This window comes from Abramis brama (genome assembly GCF_963993115.1).
Source record: "Abramis brama genome assembly, chromosome: 6".
Taxonomy (NCBI): Eukaryota; Metazoa; Chordata; class Actinopteri; order Cypriniformes; family Leuciscidae; genus Abramis; species Abramis brama.
The window spans coordinates 47,208,618-47,225,533 of NC_139968.1; the positions used below are offsets into that span (position 1 = coordinate 47,208,618).

At 39.4% G+C, this 16,916-nt stretch overlaps 2 protein-coding genes across 2 annotated transcripts in view; both read right to left on the minus strand.

Moving 5' to 3' along the window:
- Positions 1 to 1,114: 1,114 nt before the first annotated feature.
- LOC311085356 (myosin heavy chain, fast skeletal muscle-like) lies at positions 1,115 to 15,903 on the minus strand. The gene is made up of 41 exons (XM_084117851.1): positions 15,881 to 15,903; positions 15,591 to 15,632; positions 15,049 to 15,261; positions 14,770 to 14,913; positions 14,534 to 14,690; positions 14,251 to 14,278; positions 13,752 to 13,866; positions 13,580 to 13,672; positions 13,425 to 13,488; positions 13,224 to 13,322; positions 13,037 to 13,140; positions 12,728 to 12,866; positions 12,529 to 12,647; positions 12,275 to 12,424; positions 12,016 to 12,186; positions 11,634 to 11,940; positions 11,422 to 11,495; positions 11,256 to 11,343; positions 11,067 to 11,184; positions 10,826 to 10,949; positions 10,597 to 10,733; positions 10,256 to 10,511; positions 9,927 to 10,169; positions 9,666 to 9,842; positions 9,423 to 9,568; positions 9,244 to 9,334; positions 8,745 to 9,134; positions 8,472 to 8,598; positions 8,208 to 8,326; positions 7,925 to 8,121; positions 7,657 to 7,840; positions 7,401 to 7,566; positions 7,185 to 7,309; positions 6,766 to 7,074; positions 6,453 to 6,656; positions 6,233 to 6,358; positions 5,653 to 5,823; positions 5,452 to 5,556; positions 5,273 to 5,368; positions 5,031 to 5,162; positions 1,115 to 1,236 (listed from the first exon to the last, which is right to left on the minus strand). Exons 3-41 carry the CDS (start codon positions 15,247 to 15,249, stop codon positions 1,216 to 1,218), a joined length of 5,817 nt encoding a protein of 1,938 aa, XP_083973977.1. The 5' UTR covers positions 15,250 to 15,261; positions 15,591 to 15,632; positions 15,881 to 15,903; the 3' UTR covers positions 1,115 to 1,215.
- The window catches only part of LOC311085357 (myosin heavy chain, fast skeletal muscle-like), a 50,336-nt gene continuing 34,534 nt past the window's right edge, over positions 1,115 to 16,916 (minus strand). Inside the window, exon 41 of the mRNA XM_084117852.1 lies at positions 1,115 to 1,236. Within this exon, the coding sequence (XP_083973978.1) occupies positions 1,216 to 1,236 (21 nt within the window). The 3' untranslated portion in view covers positions 1,115 to 1,215. The remainder of the gene's footprint in view (positions 1,237 to 16,916) is intronic.

The window sequence follows — 16,916 nt, forward strand, 5'->3', positions numbered from 1 at the left end:
AAAATATAAATAATGCTTAAGACAAATATTAACAGCCTACAGCAAACAAGTGACGATGACTATAAATGTAAGTTTGGTTATATTGTCCCTTGACTGAAATCTAATGATCATTGACATGCCAGGTTTTCAGTCGTCCTTGAGTTATTGTATTTTTAATCTGGAAAAGATTTTTTATATGGTCATGTTCACTTCAGTGCTGTATGTTATTTGTAAAGTAATTGAACTGTGCTCATTCTAATATGCCCGAATAATAGCTTAAAGGATAACTAAACCCTAAAACAACTTTTTTTTAGTTAATGATTTGTAAGACTGGGGCTTGATTAGTGCTGTTCATTGATTTGAGTAAAAATTTTTACATTTGGGTATAAAGTGTTTTAATTCTACAATATATGATGTAAAAACATCTGAGTGCTGCCCTCTGCAGGTTGAACGGTGGCTACTGCAGTTGAATTTTCCTATTGGAAGTTGTGGTACTGAGTGACGTAAGCAGGTTCCAGCTCACCACGCCCTTGGCAGAGGCTCAGCCCCTGGTATAAAAGCATCTTGTTCCGTCAAAACCACTGTAGCGAGTCAGGAGTTGGAATTGCGAGTATTGAAAACGATCAGTATAGCGTATATTAGCATCTAGTTAGCATAGCATTTATATAGTTATTCAGCTCGCGCTGAAAAGCGACGCAGTGCCAAACGCTGCTCCTCCTGCATGGACTCCACCATCGCTGCGGCGTCTTGATGTGTGTGAGCTTATATTTTTGGTCAAAATTTATGTTCCTTCCTATTAGGCTTCTATTGAAAACAGTCTTCAACCATCTGGTTAATAACTTTAACTCAAACACTTGTGTAATGTGTCTAATGTGTCTAATGTTTAAGTAGGTTCCTTCATTCAAATAGAGATGCAGCGATACAATAATTATTTGAGTTATGTTTTATAACGAGTAAATGGCTGATACTACTAAGTGAAATTAGGCATCAGAGTGTAATAATGTACAGAATGAAAGAGAGTAATATTCTAAAGGACTTAGGCTAATACCCTTATTCTCCTGTTTTATTATGATTGTTTTGTTGCAGATGCTTCTCACCCCGTACGGTGGAACGCTTGATAAAAACACAACAGCAAGAAGATTTCAGGTTTACTTTTATTGTCACTAAATTGCATACTGACATCTCACAAGCAATTCATATTATATGATGACTTGCTACGTTGTCAGATGTGGTTCCTCATTCCTCAGCTTCTTTGCTCTGAAAACAAGAACATAGAGTTATTATTACAGTTTCATGCAGAGCTCCTCTGTCCTGCTCCTGCACAGTTTAGATCCGTCTTTAACTCCTAAAACAGCTCCTCAACCAGATAATCAAGGTTTGGAAGTAAACGCTGATCTCCAGGAGCAGGACTAAAAGGTTTAATACACACGTGACAGTGGCAGAACGAGTTATTTTATTCACCGAAGCTGAATGGACAGACGCTTTCACACACCTTTTACATGGATGGATGGAAAGGTGAGCTCAAACTTCTGTTTACATCCAGACTGCTCTTAATCTTGAAAATGACTGATGTGACGTGCTTAAACGTTTAGTTGAATTCAGCTTTATTGTCATTAGACTATGCAGACTATTTATTATAATCGTTCAATGTATTTATCTTAAGTGATGTCAAGTTAAAGTGGTAGGATCAGAGTGAATATGACAGTACAGCAGTAAACCTATAGGTAGCGAGCATCAGCCACAGTGAAAGTGAGTGTTTAATTAATAATGACACAAAAAGTGCATAAATACTTAAAATACTACTTTAATTGTTTTAAATTTTTTATCTCTATATTCACAATTGCGAGCAATATACTTTTTTTGTTAAAATTACATATTTGCTTGATTTCCCTTTATCTCAGTTCATAAAGTGGTGTTCTAAATCGTTATTGTCTTCATTAAGTGATTGGTCTTGGTTGTAACTCCTTTTTCCATCAACAGTTATTAACTAAAGAAGGCCTGTATTGAGTAACACATGAATTGCTTCTCTGAATACTTATATTATGTCTTTCATTTCAGCTCACTGGGAATCTGTTCGGAGGAAAAATCCCAGCATGCAGCAGTTGATGCCATCCTGAATATGCTGATTAAGACTTCGAAAGAACAGTCAGTGTGGGAAACACGCTTTCCTCGAGGACACATTTCACAAAAATGATGGAGATTAAGTGCCGGGATTCTTTCCATAAAGTCAGGAGCTGAAATGTGAATTCACTCAATCTATTTTCTAAAGGCATCTTGTTTTATTGATCTTATTGTGAAAGATTCATCCATGCATATGTTCCTTTTTTATTTTATTTTATTCTTCTCTCTGGTGACGTGCAGGACTTCTCCAATCATTTAGTCCTCTTACACTCATCTGCCTCCCTTTGTCAGTGCAACGCCTGCATATTAACATCAAATCAACAATCGATGTACAGAACGAAATCCCTACCCAAGGTCACGGTACTCTACTTCTGTTTCATCATGACTTTATCTGCTGACATATGGACATGCGTATCCACTAAAGTCTACCTTGCAGTTGAATACCATTACACAAGAGAATGAGTGGAAGATGATGTCTGTCTGCCTCACCAACAATCCACTCAGAGACAGACAAGCAGCAGCAAACATCTTACAAACAGCAGCCAAATCAGAACGCAATTATGAAACGAAGAAGTGCGCTCTGTGTGATGAAGGTAAGCTGATTACTCTGTTCTCCTAAAACCAGCATGCACACACCATATATAATGTAGTGTAGTGTATTTGATAATATCTGACCTGATAACATTAGCGGTGAAAAAATATGTGCGCTTCACACGTCTAGTGTGAAATGGGCCTGTTTGTGTGTTTTTTTGCTTACTTATAATTAGGTTATCCACACAACTCAGGGTTTTTCCTGGCTCAAACGAGGCGGAGGTGGTAAAATCCTGATCATGTACGTATTTTAATAAGATAATTAAATGTCTATTTTTCGTAGACCATCATATACTGTGTTTCACCACAGTATTTTTGTGGGTGGAGCTCGGTACCTCTAGTGGGAGAAAATTTTGTACATTTTAAAGATAAATTAATTAATCTGGTGCACTTTGAGTCACCCGAATCCGCTGTTAAAAATAAATAATCCACCCGCCAACCGCTCAGACCTATGATATTCTCTTAGATATCTGCATCTGATCATCACATTACAATTATTCAGATTCTCAGTGTTAAGCATGATAATATGGTAACATATCACACTGAAGTAGGCTGATTTAAAATGAACATTTATTTAAAATAAAATAAAATAACATTTCCTTAATAGCCGAAACAGAGGCTTTACTCCCTTCAAACTTAAATTGTCAATGTTTCATTACATCACTGTTGGAACACTCCTATCAGAATATTTTTTTTAACCTTTATAAAGGGCATTTTTTCCTAATTTTATCTTATTTTCCTTATTTTATTTGATCAATATTAGAATTAATAATGAATAATTCATTCTAATTCCATTCAATTAGAATAATAAGACATTAGGCTATTACCAATCAAATTAAATAATTTACATTGAAAAATTACAGTTGTATTAAATGATATTATGAAATTGTTTTAAATATACAATATATAAATAAGAAATGTTGAAAAGAATGATACTTTGAAACTAAACCGCCAGTAGATGGCGGCAGGCGACCATCTTAATGAGCGAGTCATTGAGTCATTCATTCAAACGATTCGTTCAAACGGCTGATTTATTCAGAATGAGGCAGTTTATGAATTGGTAATTGAATCTATAACTCAATTGATTCATTCAAAACGCTGAATCATTTAGTAATGAAACACGGCTGAGTGTTCATGTGAGATGCGCTGTGGTTCTGCTGTGATCTTTGTTTGGAACTATTTTCGCTGTACAAACAGAACAAAAACAGTCATTGTGTCTAAAATGTAAGTGACTTAATTTGAACTATTTGTTTATTGAACTGTTATGAAATCAGTCTCTCATTTTCAATCGTGATGGTATTCAGGAAAACAGCACTCTGGTCGTGTGATGTTTTTTAACTGTATAATATGTTATAAATAAATTTGTGAGCTCAACAGCACAACTTTGTTATGTCAGTACATTAGGTATATATATTTTTCAGTGTTTCCCTAGTTATTTTATTTATATATTTTTTTTTTTATATTGACGTTTTAATCAGGCCATTTGTCCGGTTGGGCAAGTAAAGTTCTCTTTCACATGTCCCTTAAAAAAAACAAAAAAACACACTTGTCCCGGACAAGCGTTAATGTTGAGCCCTGGCATATGTTTTCCTTGATTGGTTTTCCCTGAAGAGAATTACGTTGTTGAAAACGAAAGTAAAAGAGTGACACAAGTTCATTGCGTTTTACCGTAATGAGAGTTCCGTGTCTTTATTAAACAACACTTTATAATGATTCATCTCTCATCCACCCTCGATTAATTGGAATGTTATTTATTTATTACTTGCCCGGCCCGCGGATATAACCGCAATCCGCGCAGCACTATCGGCAAACTATACGGTTTGAGAATGGACACAGGCCGGGAATCCGCAACAGAACCGTCACAGTAGAAAAAGTGTATCTGAGCATGTGACTACCTGTCTGTTTAGTTTTGTCGAGAGCTGGAGTAATTCTCTATGCAGAAAAAACCCTGCAAGTTCTGCTGTTTGTTAAGTTTAAATTATAATAAAAATATGCTGGCAAAATGATTTTGGTTTCTGATTATTAGAAAAAATATTCAGCAGTTTTAGCAATTGTCAATATATTATCATTCATTGTAACCCTAATTCAGTCCATTCCAATATGGTGCACTGCTCAGATGCTTATTTCAGCAAGATTAGAGTGAATCAGCAAGAAATTCGTAGGTGGTCATTCATTCTGTCAGCCCGGTTTCAGTTTTCTTTTAATCGCTGTGTTTCCCTGACCGACCACAGTCGAGTTGTTTTCAATCAGCTATTGGGGCTAACTAAACAAACAACTTTGCTGTTTGCAGCTGTTGTACTGCCCAACAGTTATCATGGTAATATAGGTTTGACTGTTACCTTTCCAACTTCACGGCTCTTGGCCCTCAGCTTGTTGACCTGGGACTCTGCGATGTCAGCGCGCTCCTGAGCCTCCTCCAGCTCATGCTGCACCTTCCTGTACCTGGACAGGTGAGTGTTGGCCTGCTCCTCCTGTTATGATTACACAAGATATTCAACCCATTTCATAGCAGTGCATTCATGGCACTGGACGTTCTTGTCAAGACTAAAACTTCACGCTCAAGATTTGAAATTAGACTTACAGCTTCTTCAGACTGGCGCTTGTAGGCCTTCACTTTCAGCTGCAGCTTGTCTACCAGATCCTGCAGTCGGATCACGTTCTTCTTGTCTTCCTCAGTCTTTGGGTGTGAATATTGGTCATGGTCTTAGTTAAACTGTATATTGTAAACGGTGGTAAATTTCTAATTAAAAGTAGTTTTACCTGGTAGGTAAGTTCCTTCACTCTCCTCTCGTATTTGCGCACTCCTTTCACAGCGTCTGCTCCACGTCTCTGCTCGGCTTCAACTTCAGACTCTAACTCGCGCACCTTCAGTAGAGAGTTATTGTTTTGCCTGTCAAATCTCTGCCACGACCAGTATATCTAAGAATGAGTTTTGTTAAGCTCCTGAACACTCAAATTTACCCTGGACTCCAGTTTCTGGAGCTGTTTCTTTCCACCCTTCATGGCCAGACTTTCGGCCTCATCCAGACGGTGCTGCAGGTCTTTGACAGTCACCTCCAGGTTCTTCTTCATTCTCTCCAGGTGAGCACTTGTGTCCTGCTCCTTCTTCAGCTCCTCAGCCATCATGGCAGCCTGAAATATAAGCCAATTTAAGTTAACTAACCTATTTAGGTGGGCAGGTGTGGCCTAATGGTTAGAGAGTCAGACTTGTAACCCGAAAGTCGAGGGTTTGATTCTCAATACCAGCAGGTAATGACTGAGGTGCCCTTCAGCAAGGCACATAACCCCCAATCGCTCTCTGGGTGCCACAACAAAAAATGGCTGCTCACTGCTCCTGATGTGTGTGCACAAACTCTAACTTGGATTGGTTAAATGCAGAGGACAAATTCTGAGTATGCGTTACCATACTTTGTCTTCACTTTCCTTCACTTCATAGCTAAAAATACCTTCTATGAATATTCCCTTTGTTACCACATGAACCTAAACACAAAGTCAAATAACTGTTTAAATTAGAATAGAGAAGCAGAATGTAAACACTCACATCAGTGATGGCCTTCTTGGCCTTCTCCTCAGCATTTCTGGCCTCCTGGACTGAATCTTCCACCTCACCTTGAACCTGGACCAGATCAGTCTCAAGCTTCTTCTTGGTGTTAATAAGACTTGTATTCTGTGGGATGTAAGCAGTTAGTTTAGTGTACATTATATATGAAAGTTAATCATGTATCCTGAATTTGTTCCAAGTATTTAGTCATTTTTTGTACTTGTGAGTGCAGCAGTCCCACACGCTCGCTGGCATCAACCAGCTCTTGCTCCGCCACTTTGCGGCCTCTCTCTGTTTGCTCCAGTGCAGCTCTCAGCTCCTCAATCTCTGCTTGCATCAGGTTATTCCTGCGCTCCACCATGGCCACCTGTTCCTTCATGTCCTCCTGTCCTCTGAGAGCTTCATCAAGGTGCAGTTGGGCATCCTGTGGCAACATTCTTTCTTTGTTAGTTCTCTTGCTTTGGTTCATGTATCATATTCATTTTGTCAAACATTCAATACTTAACGTATTTCCACATTTTACAGAAAGATACCTTGAGTTGGCCTTGGACATTCCTGAGCTGTTTCTGGGCCTCAGCAGCCTGGCGGTTGGCATGACTCAGCTGAATCTCCATCTCATTCAGATCTCCCTCCATCTTCTTTTTGACTCTCAGGGCATCATTTCGGCTCCTGATCTCAGCGTCTAGAGTGCTCTGCATGGAATCGATCACTCTTTGGCTGTTCCTCTTGATCTGTTCCATCTCCTCATCCTTCTCAGCAATCTTCCTGTCAATCTCGCTCTTCACCTGGTTTAGCTCCAGCTGCACACGAAGAATCTTGGACTCTTCATGCTCCAGGGTGCCCTGAGGGATAGTTAAAGTAAAAATTAAATCAACCTGGTAGAAAAATTGTGTAATGTTCACCATGTTAGAATGGAATTTTTCCATGGTTTGACAGCTTTAAATAACAGTACTTCAGCTTCTTCAAGCGCAGTCTGGATCTCTGTTTTCTCAGACTCCACTGTCTTCTTTGCCTTTTCCAGTTCATGAATCGTCTTTCCAGTCTCTCCAAGCTGCTCAGTGAGGTCAGAAATCTCCTCTAAAAGGGTTTAAAAATCATAAGTGTAAGATTTTCTGTTTTAATGCATCTCTTTTTTTAGTCCTTGGTGTACAAATAAAAGTTGCATTACGTTGCAGATTCTTGTTCTCCCTCTTCAGTGTCTCGAGGTGGTCAAGAGTTTCCTCGTAGGAGTTCTTCATTTTGAAAAGCTCAGTGCTGAGAGAACGAGCTTCTTTCTGAGCACCTTCTAGTTCAGCCTGACTTTCCTCATACTTTTGTTTCCACTCTGCTAGCACCTGAGAATGAAAGAAATGTAGTCATTGTTAATTAGCTAAGTCCTCGGTTCATCAACGTTTAGGTTTATAGGTTATCCATGTCTTTCTTACCTTGTCAAAGTTTCTCTGCTTCTTGTCAAGGTTGGCTGCCAATGCATTTGCCCTCTCCACATCAATCATGAGATCCTCTACTTCACCCTGCAGTCTCTGTTTGGTCTTTTCCAGAGAGGCACACTTTGAGTTCACCGCCTCAATGGATTCTTCAGCATCCTGCAGACGCTGGGCCAGCTTTTTTCTGAGGAAGTGATATGAAATTATGAAATCTGACTAATATTTTTCATAATAAATGTAGGAAGACTTTTTCCAATGATGTATTTACTTGGATTCCTCAAGCTCCTCAGTGCGCTGGATGGCATCAGTCTCATATTTGGTTCTCCACTGAGCCACTTCACTGTTGGCCTTAGACATCCCACGCTGGAGTTCAGCTTTGGCCTCCTGCTCTTCCTCAAACTGCTCTCTGAGCAAATCACAGTCATGGCGGGCAGACTGAACCCCATGGGCCAGAGCGTTCTTGGCCTTGAAGTCAAAATGTTTCCTTTTATTGTATGCTGCTATGTTCATGGCTATTCACGGTACTTGGTAACAGAAAATTAGGTACATACCTTAACCTCTTCTTCAATATGTCTTTTGAGTTCTTCAATCTGCTGAGTATAAGCTTGTTTGCCTCTTGTCAATTGAGAAACAAGAGCTTCTTTCTCCTCCAATTGACGGCCAAATTCCCCTAGTATGAAACAATTGGTAATTTATATAAGTGTCCACAAGAGCTTGTATGATGTCAGTATTGGGTTTTTGCATCACAGGTTTTTGCTCAGTTCTGTGCATGGTGTATTCAATGTGTGCGTGGTATATTTAGTTTATTTACGTACCGTTTTCAGTTTGCAGCCTTGCCCTCTGTCCATTTAAATCATTAAGTTGGCGTACAAACTCATCATTTTTGGTTTTTAGCTCACTTGCTTGGTCTTCTAATGTCCGGCACATCTTTTCAAGGTTTGCCTACAATAATTATTAAAAGTTTTAAAACTTTTTGACCTCTTTGTGTGTTTTTTTTGGCAATTATTTATATTTCAAGCTGCTAAAGTTAAAGTAGTTTTGTAAAACTAAAAAAAAAATCTTCACTTAAAGTTTTCCCAATCGTATACCTTTGCTTTAGCCACAGCCTCCATGTTACTTGTCAAGTCATCAATCTCCATCTTGTATTCACTCTTCTCCTTCTCCAGCTTCTGTTTGACCCGCTGAAGGTTGTCGATCTGTTCTCCGAGTTCAGCCACACTGTCCGCCTGCTTCTTTCGGAGAGCTGCAGCCGTTGCTTCATGCTGCAAGGTGGACTCTTCCAGATCACGACGCAACTTCTGGAATTCAGCTTCACGCTTTTTGTTCATCTCAATCTGGGCAGAAGTGGCACCACCAGCTTCCTCAAGCCTCTCACTGATCTCTTCAAGTTCCCTGGAGAGATCAGCTCTCTGCTTCTCCACTTTAGCACGAGCAGCTCGCTCTGCCTCAATTTCCTCCTCCAGCTCCTCAATGCGGGCCTAAAGAAAGAAAGAAAAATGAATTATCCAGTGATATTTGTAATGCGGGTTATCCTAGCTATGCATCTACTTCACAGTTTCACACAGAAAATATTAGAGTTAGGGTTACCTGAAGTTCTTTGATCTTCTTCTGAAGCTGTGTTCCCAAAGACTGTTCATCCTCAATCTTGCTGAGAAACTGACTTATCTCAAAGTCTTTCCTGTTTTTAAAAGTATTGTTTTTTAAAATGTGCAGAATACTTACTTTTTGTAAAATGTGTAATTGTGTAAAGACTGATGTCCACTCACTTTTTGATCTTCTCTTCTGATTGCTGTTTGTCATTCTCCAGGTCCATTATGGACTCCTGGGCCAGTTTCAGATCACCTTCAAGCTTTCTCTTGGCTCTCTCAAGGTCCATACGGAGCTTCTTCTCCTGCTCCAGTGAGCCCTCAAGCTATTGTCATGGAAACCAGAGCATTTAATTATGGTATAGAGACACAACATTAATTTCCTATTGATTCATGTTCTTATTCTCATGCCAAATATCTTACATCATCCACTTGCTGCTCAAGCTTTGACTTAGATTTAGTCAGAGTGTTGACTTTGTCTTCCTCTGACTGAAGGTCATCAAGAGTCTGCTGGTGTGCCTCTTGGAGGGCTTTCTTCTCTTTGGTCAGCTTGGCAATGCTCTCATCCTGAGAGGCCATCTCCTCTGTCAGGTTTTTCACCTAAATGGAAACCTTGTTCACTGGTTTCATTCTCAAGACCCTGAACAATCAGCAGTGTGAAGAACATTTGAAAATATTATTAACCTTATTTTCTGTTGCATGTTTCTCCTTCTCCACTTTGGCCAAGGTGAGCTCCAGGTCATCAATGTCTTTCTTCAGTTCAGAGCATTCGTCCTCCAGTTTCCTCTTCTTGGCAGTCAGTTCAGCATTGATTTCCTCCTCATCCTCCAGTCTCTCGCTTGTCTCTTTGAGTTTGGCCTCGAGCTGGATTTTGCTTTTAATGAGACCTTCACATCTCTCCTCAGCATCAGAGAGGTTTTCAGCTTCCTGTTCATTGAGATGGATTTAGTTTAATGGCTTATGTTCATAGCTTTAGCATTTACATTAGGATCAATAAGAGCTGAAATACTCACAGATGTTACTTGCAGTACAAGGTCGTTTTTCTCCTGAAGAAGTGAAACCATTTTTTCTTCAAGCTCCTTCTTTTTAGCTAATGCCTTTGTTAGATCCTCCTTCATTTTCTCAAAGTTATCCTTCATGGCTGCCATTTCTTTCTCAGTCTCTGCACTCTTTAGAAGAGGCTTGATCTTGAAGTACAGCTTCATCCATGGCCAATGTTTCACATTCATGAATGAGCGGATGTTGTATTGGATGGAATAAATTGCCTCTCTGGGAGACGGAGTTTCTGGTTTTAGTTTAACAAAAATATTAAATTTTATTTAATTGTAAATGAAATAATGTTTCTTTCACTCACCTCCGCTCCATCATTTTGACAAACTCCTTCCTCATGAGGAAGCCACGACAACGAGCCTGAGTCATGGTAACCAGCGCTACTAGTTTCTCATCTCTCATCTCCTCAAGTGTACCCAACAGACCAGCTTTAAAGAACACCTGTAAGAACATATAATGATGTTTCCTGTATATTATGGAAGCCATTCTCCTCTATTGTAGGTTTGAGCTTAGCCAGTTGTTGTGCAGCTCACCTTGGTGTGTCCAAACTTGTATTGGGTGTGGTCAACATCAATAGAGGCCAAGAGTTTCTCTGAAGCCTTTTTGTTGTCAATGAACTGTCCCTCAGGGATGACGCTAGCATTTAACACTTTGTATCTAGAGGACAGTCAGAGGAGAGTCATGTTTTTGTGAAGCAAAAGAAAAGGTCATAAGAGGATGAAGATTATGTGGTGCATCATGTCTAATTCAGTGGTTGCAAAAAGGTGTCTTTACCTCTGCTTGAAGTCACCATAGAGGATTCTGCTGGGGAAACCCTTCCTGCAGATTCTGATGCCCTCCAGCACACCATTACACCTGAGCTGGTGGATAACCAGGAAGTTCTCCATCAGACCTGCAATGAAAATGTTCTTAAGGTTCCAGAGATATTTTCAAAACATTTGAGTCTTCAGAGATTAGGATTACCTGGAGTCTTAGACTCATTAGGAATCAAGCAGCGCACAAAGTGAGGGTGAGTGCTCCTCAGGTTAGTCATCAGCTTACCCAAGTTCTCCTGTGGAAACGTTTGTCATTAGTCTAATCTTTAATGGTGTAAAAATTCACATTCTTCATTAAAAGATAATCTGTTTACCCTGAAAAGTGCAGACACTGTCTGGAAGGAACCACCCTTCTTCTTGCCTCCCTTTTTTCCACCTCCTCCCTCAGCTGTTTTATGTCAATGAATGAAATTGTTTTTATATTGTCCTTGTGTTGCTTTCCATCAACCCTTTCAATATATCACTATTAGATAATGTCTAATTGCATCATAACACAAAGGAATTGAGGAAATGCAAATGTTCGTACCATCAGCAGCTCCATGAGCTGCATACAGGAAGGCCAGCACTTTGAGCGATGACTTTTGGTAGAGTTGCACGACAGAGTCGTTCAGTGGATCCTTGTTCTTGTCCAACCAGCCATTAATGTTGTAGTCCACAGTGCCGGCGTAGTGGACCAGAGAGAAGTGGGCTTCTGCCTTACCTTTGGTAGGCTTGGGCTTCTGGAAAGCTGGACATTTGCCCAGATGCTGATCATATAGCTTGTTTTTGAAGCTTGTGTCTGTAGCCTTGGGGAACATGCACTCCTCTTCAAGGATGGAGAAGATGCCCATTGGCTGTTGAAGAAATATTCATGCTCAAGTACAGGCAGAATATGAATAATCATTTTAATTTGCTAAATGTCCTCTTACCTTCTCAATGAGCTCAATGCAGGCAGCCAAGTCCATACCAAAGTCAATGAACTCCCATTCAATGCCTTCTTTCTTGTACTCCTCTTGCTCCAGAACAAACATGTGGTGGTTGAAGAACTGTTGCAGTTTCTCATTTGTGAAGTTGATGCAAAGCTGCTCCAAGCTGTTGAACTGACAATTAAGCAGAGGCAAGTTCTTACTGATGGCTATTATTTTTTATATCCTGATTGTTACAGAGACTTTGATAGCTGAAGCTCACATCAAAGATCTCAAATCCAGCGATGTCCAGCACACCAATGAAGAACTGTCTTGGCTGCTTTGTGTCCAACATCTCATTAATACGGACAACCATCCACAAGAACATTTTCTCATAGACAGACTTGGAGAGCGCAGAGACTGCGTTGTTCACCTGAGAAATTCAAAGGTCAGCGTAGATCATATCATTACTCTTTTACTTCCCAAGACAACTATGAACGTCTACGAGACACTTTATTCGAGTAGATAAGTGATCACCTGTGGTACTGTCTGGCCTTTGGTCACCATCTCATTTCCGACCTTCACTCTGGGGTAACACAGAGCTTTCAGCATGTCAGCGGAGTTGAGGCCCATGAGGTAGGCGATTTTATCAGCCACTGAGGAAGTTTTACACATTATTGTCACAAATGAAGTGAACGTTTACATGTTTATAGCATGTGCTAATTGTACGTCTTACCCTCGGTGCCGTCAGGCTCGGCCTGCTCTTCTCTCTGCTTCTGTTTAAACTTCATGCCTCCATGATGCATCACAGCACCTGTCATCTTGTAGATGCTGATTTTCTCATCAGCAGTGAAGCCCAGAATGTCAATAGCAGTCTGTTTTTATATGACCAAATGAATCTCACATTATTCTTTAGCGAGTCAAAAAGAAGGGTATTATGTCATTCAGTTTATTGTAGTGTTTTTTGGATGTTTGTTTGCTCAGATAAATTTAATAAAATATGAAAATACTGCTTCTACTAATAATAATGTAGTTGTCCACATACATCTGTGGCAATGAACTCCTCCACATCATTGATACTCTTGACAGTGATTTCGCCCTGGCTGATCATTGGATAGTCGTAAGGGTTGGTGGTGATGAGCAGGGCCTCTGTAAAGAATTGATGTGCAGTGTGTTAACAGTGTTCTCAAACATGGAAATAAATGAAATGCACAATACTGTAGATTTCTCACCGAGCAGCTCTGGCTTGTGTCCGGTCATGAGCTGGTAGAAGATGTGGTAGCTCCTCTCAGCAGACAGCTGGAATGTTACTCTTGACTTTTCCAGCAGATCTTCCAAAAAATTATAATAATAAATGAATAAATAAATCCACATTTTTGCTTCCACATTAAACATTTATATGTTGGCAGTGTTGCCTCACAGTGTTGACTCACAAGTTTCAATATCAGCTGAGGCCAGTTTTCCAGTGGTCCCAAAGTGAATTCTGATGAATTTACCCTAAGCAGATTGAAATATTTAGAAGTTTTGAATTTCCCAGCTTTGGAATGTTAACTGAATTTGTACAATTCATCTGGCCACAGCAACTTACAAAACGAGAAGAGTTGTCATTCCTCACAGTCTTGGCATTACCATAAGCCTCCAGCAGAGGGTTGGCTGCAATGATTTGATCCTCTAGCGACCCCTGGTGAGTAGTTAAGTAATTTCATCATGCAGAATAATTTGTTCACTATACTTTGAATGATATTCGATTATTTAGTCACCTTCATTTTGCCAGAGGAGGTAGGTTCTGCCTTCTTTCCGCCAGAAACAGCGATTGTCGCAAAGTACTGGATGACACGTTTGGTGTTGACAGTCTTTCCTGCACCAGATTCTCCACTGAGTGGAAATGTTAAAGATGGAAAAGAACATATTTCAGAATATTATAAATTATGTGATATGTTGGCTTTTTGTAAGTGCTTCTTTAAAATCCATAAATGTCAGACATGAAACCTGCACATGCATCATGCTGGCAGTGTGGTCTTAACCTTGTATACATGCAGCTCTGTCAGTAAGGGCTTTTCCCCACACCTTTCTGTTACTTTAGTTTTCCTGTCTTTCCCAGCACATGCCAATAAGAATGATGCTTCTGCATTTACATGTTACAAGCTTTCAACAGCAGAAAAGGCAGGTGTTAAACTGTTTTCTCTCAATAGCTTAAACAATGTTAGCATTTACATGATGATTCTTATACAATAACTTTAATTATCATAGCCTACTTACGTGATCAGGATAGACTGATTTTCCCTGTCTGAAACACATTTAGTATTATTATAAATGAAACCGCTAAACAGATTATATTTTCAGTTTTTTTAATTTAATTTTTATATCATATTTGTAACAAGATGTACACCACTACATAAATTACTCATAAGAGATCCATTAAGTAAAAAGAGTCCATTAAATAAAGAAATTGTAGGAGTATTAAGCAAAATGTAAGCAGGCTCAAGTTCAGCACAAGTTGATTGGATTGCAAAACGGATTGAAAATGAATATCTCCACTTACCAGTGAGCATGAACTGGTAGGCGTTGTCGGAGATGGAGAAGATGTGAGGCGGGGCTTCAACCCTCTTTTTGCCTCTGTATCCATTCACAACGACTGTATCGTACACTGGGAGCCACTTGTAGGGATTGACAGTGACGCAGAACAAGCCAGAGTAGGTCTGAAACGGAGATAGATAGTCCAGTTTTACAATGCTGCCGCCCCATCCCAGGAATAAAATATGATTTGCTTAGACTTACATAGATCATCCACGCTGCGTAACGCTCTTTGAGGTTATACAGCACAGTAGGCTCATTGAGGTGGGTCATCATGGCCATGTCCTCAATTTTGTCAAACTTAGGAGGATTCATGGGGAAGATTTCAGTGTCTTTCACCGTGATCGTCTATAAAGTTTTAAACATGGATGAGACATTTAGTACAAACGCTATATTTGTTTCACCTTGCAAGTAGTTTTACAGTCCACAGCATCATGTAAAACTGTTTTACAGAAGATCAACACATTTATTAATTCTACTTACTTTCCCACACAGAGTTTTGACAGTAGCTTTGCCGCCTTCTTTACTAGCAAGAACACCCTTCAGGTACATCTCGCTCGGCTCTGACACAAAGAATGCCGTTTTGGCATCAAAGGGGGTGTTCTGAGCCTCTATTCTCTCTCTTTCCGGCTTCCGGAGGTATATGGCCGCCGCGCCGAAGCACTCCATTTCACCATCTCCCATGGTTGCGGTTTACTGTGAGAAGAGAGAGAGAATGTGCAGAGGGATTTATACTTTCATAACTTCTAAATATTAAACAAATGCAAGTGGAATGAAACGTATTAATTCCTATGAATGTGGAGCGCAATGATGCTGCTCCATGTGAGTGTTTCTGAGCTTCTGTGTTCTAAAGCAGTTGTTTTTTATCCTGAGCAACTCTCTTTTTACTCAACAAGTTTAACAATTAAAACAATTTGGTACTCTATTCAACCAACTTTTTGCTTTAGAACTGAGATTGGATCTCTTATTTTCTTAGCTTCTAAAATGAAAACCAATGATTATAAGTATGTATATATTTTGTTTACCTGCTGTCCTGTCCAGAGAATATGTGTCTGAGGTTGGAGATGCTAAGAGAAAGGGAAAAAACTTGAGTTCAAATATGTGCTTTGAATGACATGAATTACAAGTATAACTTGGACTAATTCAGTCAGATTAGTATCAGAAGCATATTGAACAGTGCATAGCCACACTCTAAACTCTTAAATAATCTAACTGATTACCATGTATCAGGGTTAGCCATTTAATCTCTAAACTGCAGAACACAAGTATGTGATATTATGTTAATAGTAGAAGGAGAGCATGATGAACAACTCACCCACCTTTGAGTTCCAGTCAGTCCTTAAAGGAGCCTGAAGCAGCTTCTTATATAGACAGAATAGTGTTCACTCAGCAAAACTGTATTTGGTCATGTATTTTAAGCTTCGTTTCAACAGGAATTTTTGTTCAACTGATTGTCACGTTCATCAATATCGTGACATTAGCCAAATATGTTATCACTATGATGTAATTACCTGTCCAGTCTTAATTAGTTTTAGTTTTATTTAAAGGAAATATTGTGTTAGAAGAACAGATAATTGGGTTGAGATAATGGCAGTGAACCCTTCAGTAAGATGAGGTAAATTGTCACTAGATGAATAAAATATTTGAAAATAAGCCACCAATATTGAGATTAAAAATTAGACTTGATGTATTTATAGGTGCCACTTGTGATCAAGCGCCTTAACCTTGAGAAAGGGTTGTTATGTGAAGGGTGTCAGTGACCGGAGTTCAGACATTGTTTGGGTCTTATGTAGATCATAATCTTCTTCAAGTGCCTTGGCACTACAGTAGAGCCCAGTTTAGCCGTGGAGAAGCTCTCAAATGTCACTGAGTTGCTGTTCCCAGAAGCCTGGAAAGCTTTTCATGTGACAAAACAGCAAATTTGGGCACAACAGTTTTCATTCTGTGAACTTGTGCATATGGTGACACTTTTGCTGAAGGCCTTGCGACAAGATCTGGCAGAATAATGATGTGTAGACAAACCTATGAAAAGGTATGAGACCAGTCAATTTCATCATTCATAACTTTAGAAGTGTATTTTCTTCCCTGGTCATTTTCCAAATTAATAAAAGACATTAAAAAAAAAAACACATTTACCAGCACAGCCACAGCTCTTAATATTATTTTAAGTCAAATTGGTTACACTTTCGATGGTCCAGACATTGTATTTACTATATGTAATTTGTCAACTACATGTTAACTAACTCTCATTAGAGTATTAGTAGACTGCTAGGTTAGGGTTAGGTTATAGCGTTGTACTTGCAAAGTAACTTGTAGTCAGTAGAATGTCTGTTCTAAATAAAGTGTTAGCA

Coding starts and splice junctions, on each gene's coding strand:
- LOC311085356 (XM_084117851.1), bottom strand. CDS start 15,249: ATGGGAGATGGTGAAATGGAGTGCTTCGGCGCGGCGGCCATATACCTC. Junction 12,648..12,727: donor CGAGCCTGACGGCACCGAGG/GTAAGACGTACA, acceptor AAACTTCCTCAG/TGGCTGATAAAATCGCCTAC. Junction 10,950..11,066: donor TATGGTGACTTCAAGCAGAG/GTAAAGACACCT, acceptor ACTGTCCTCTAG/ATACAAAGTGTTAAATGCTA.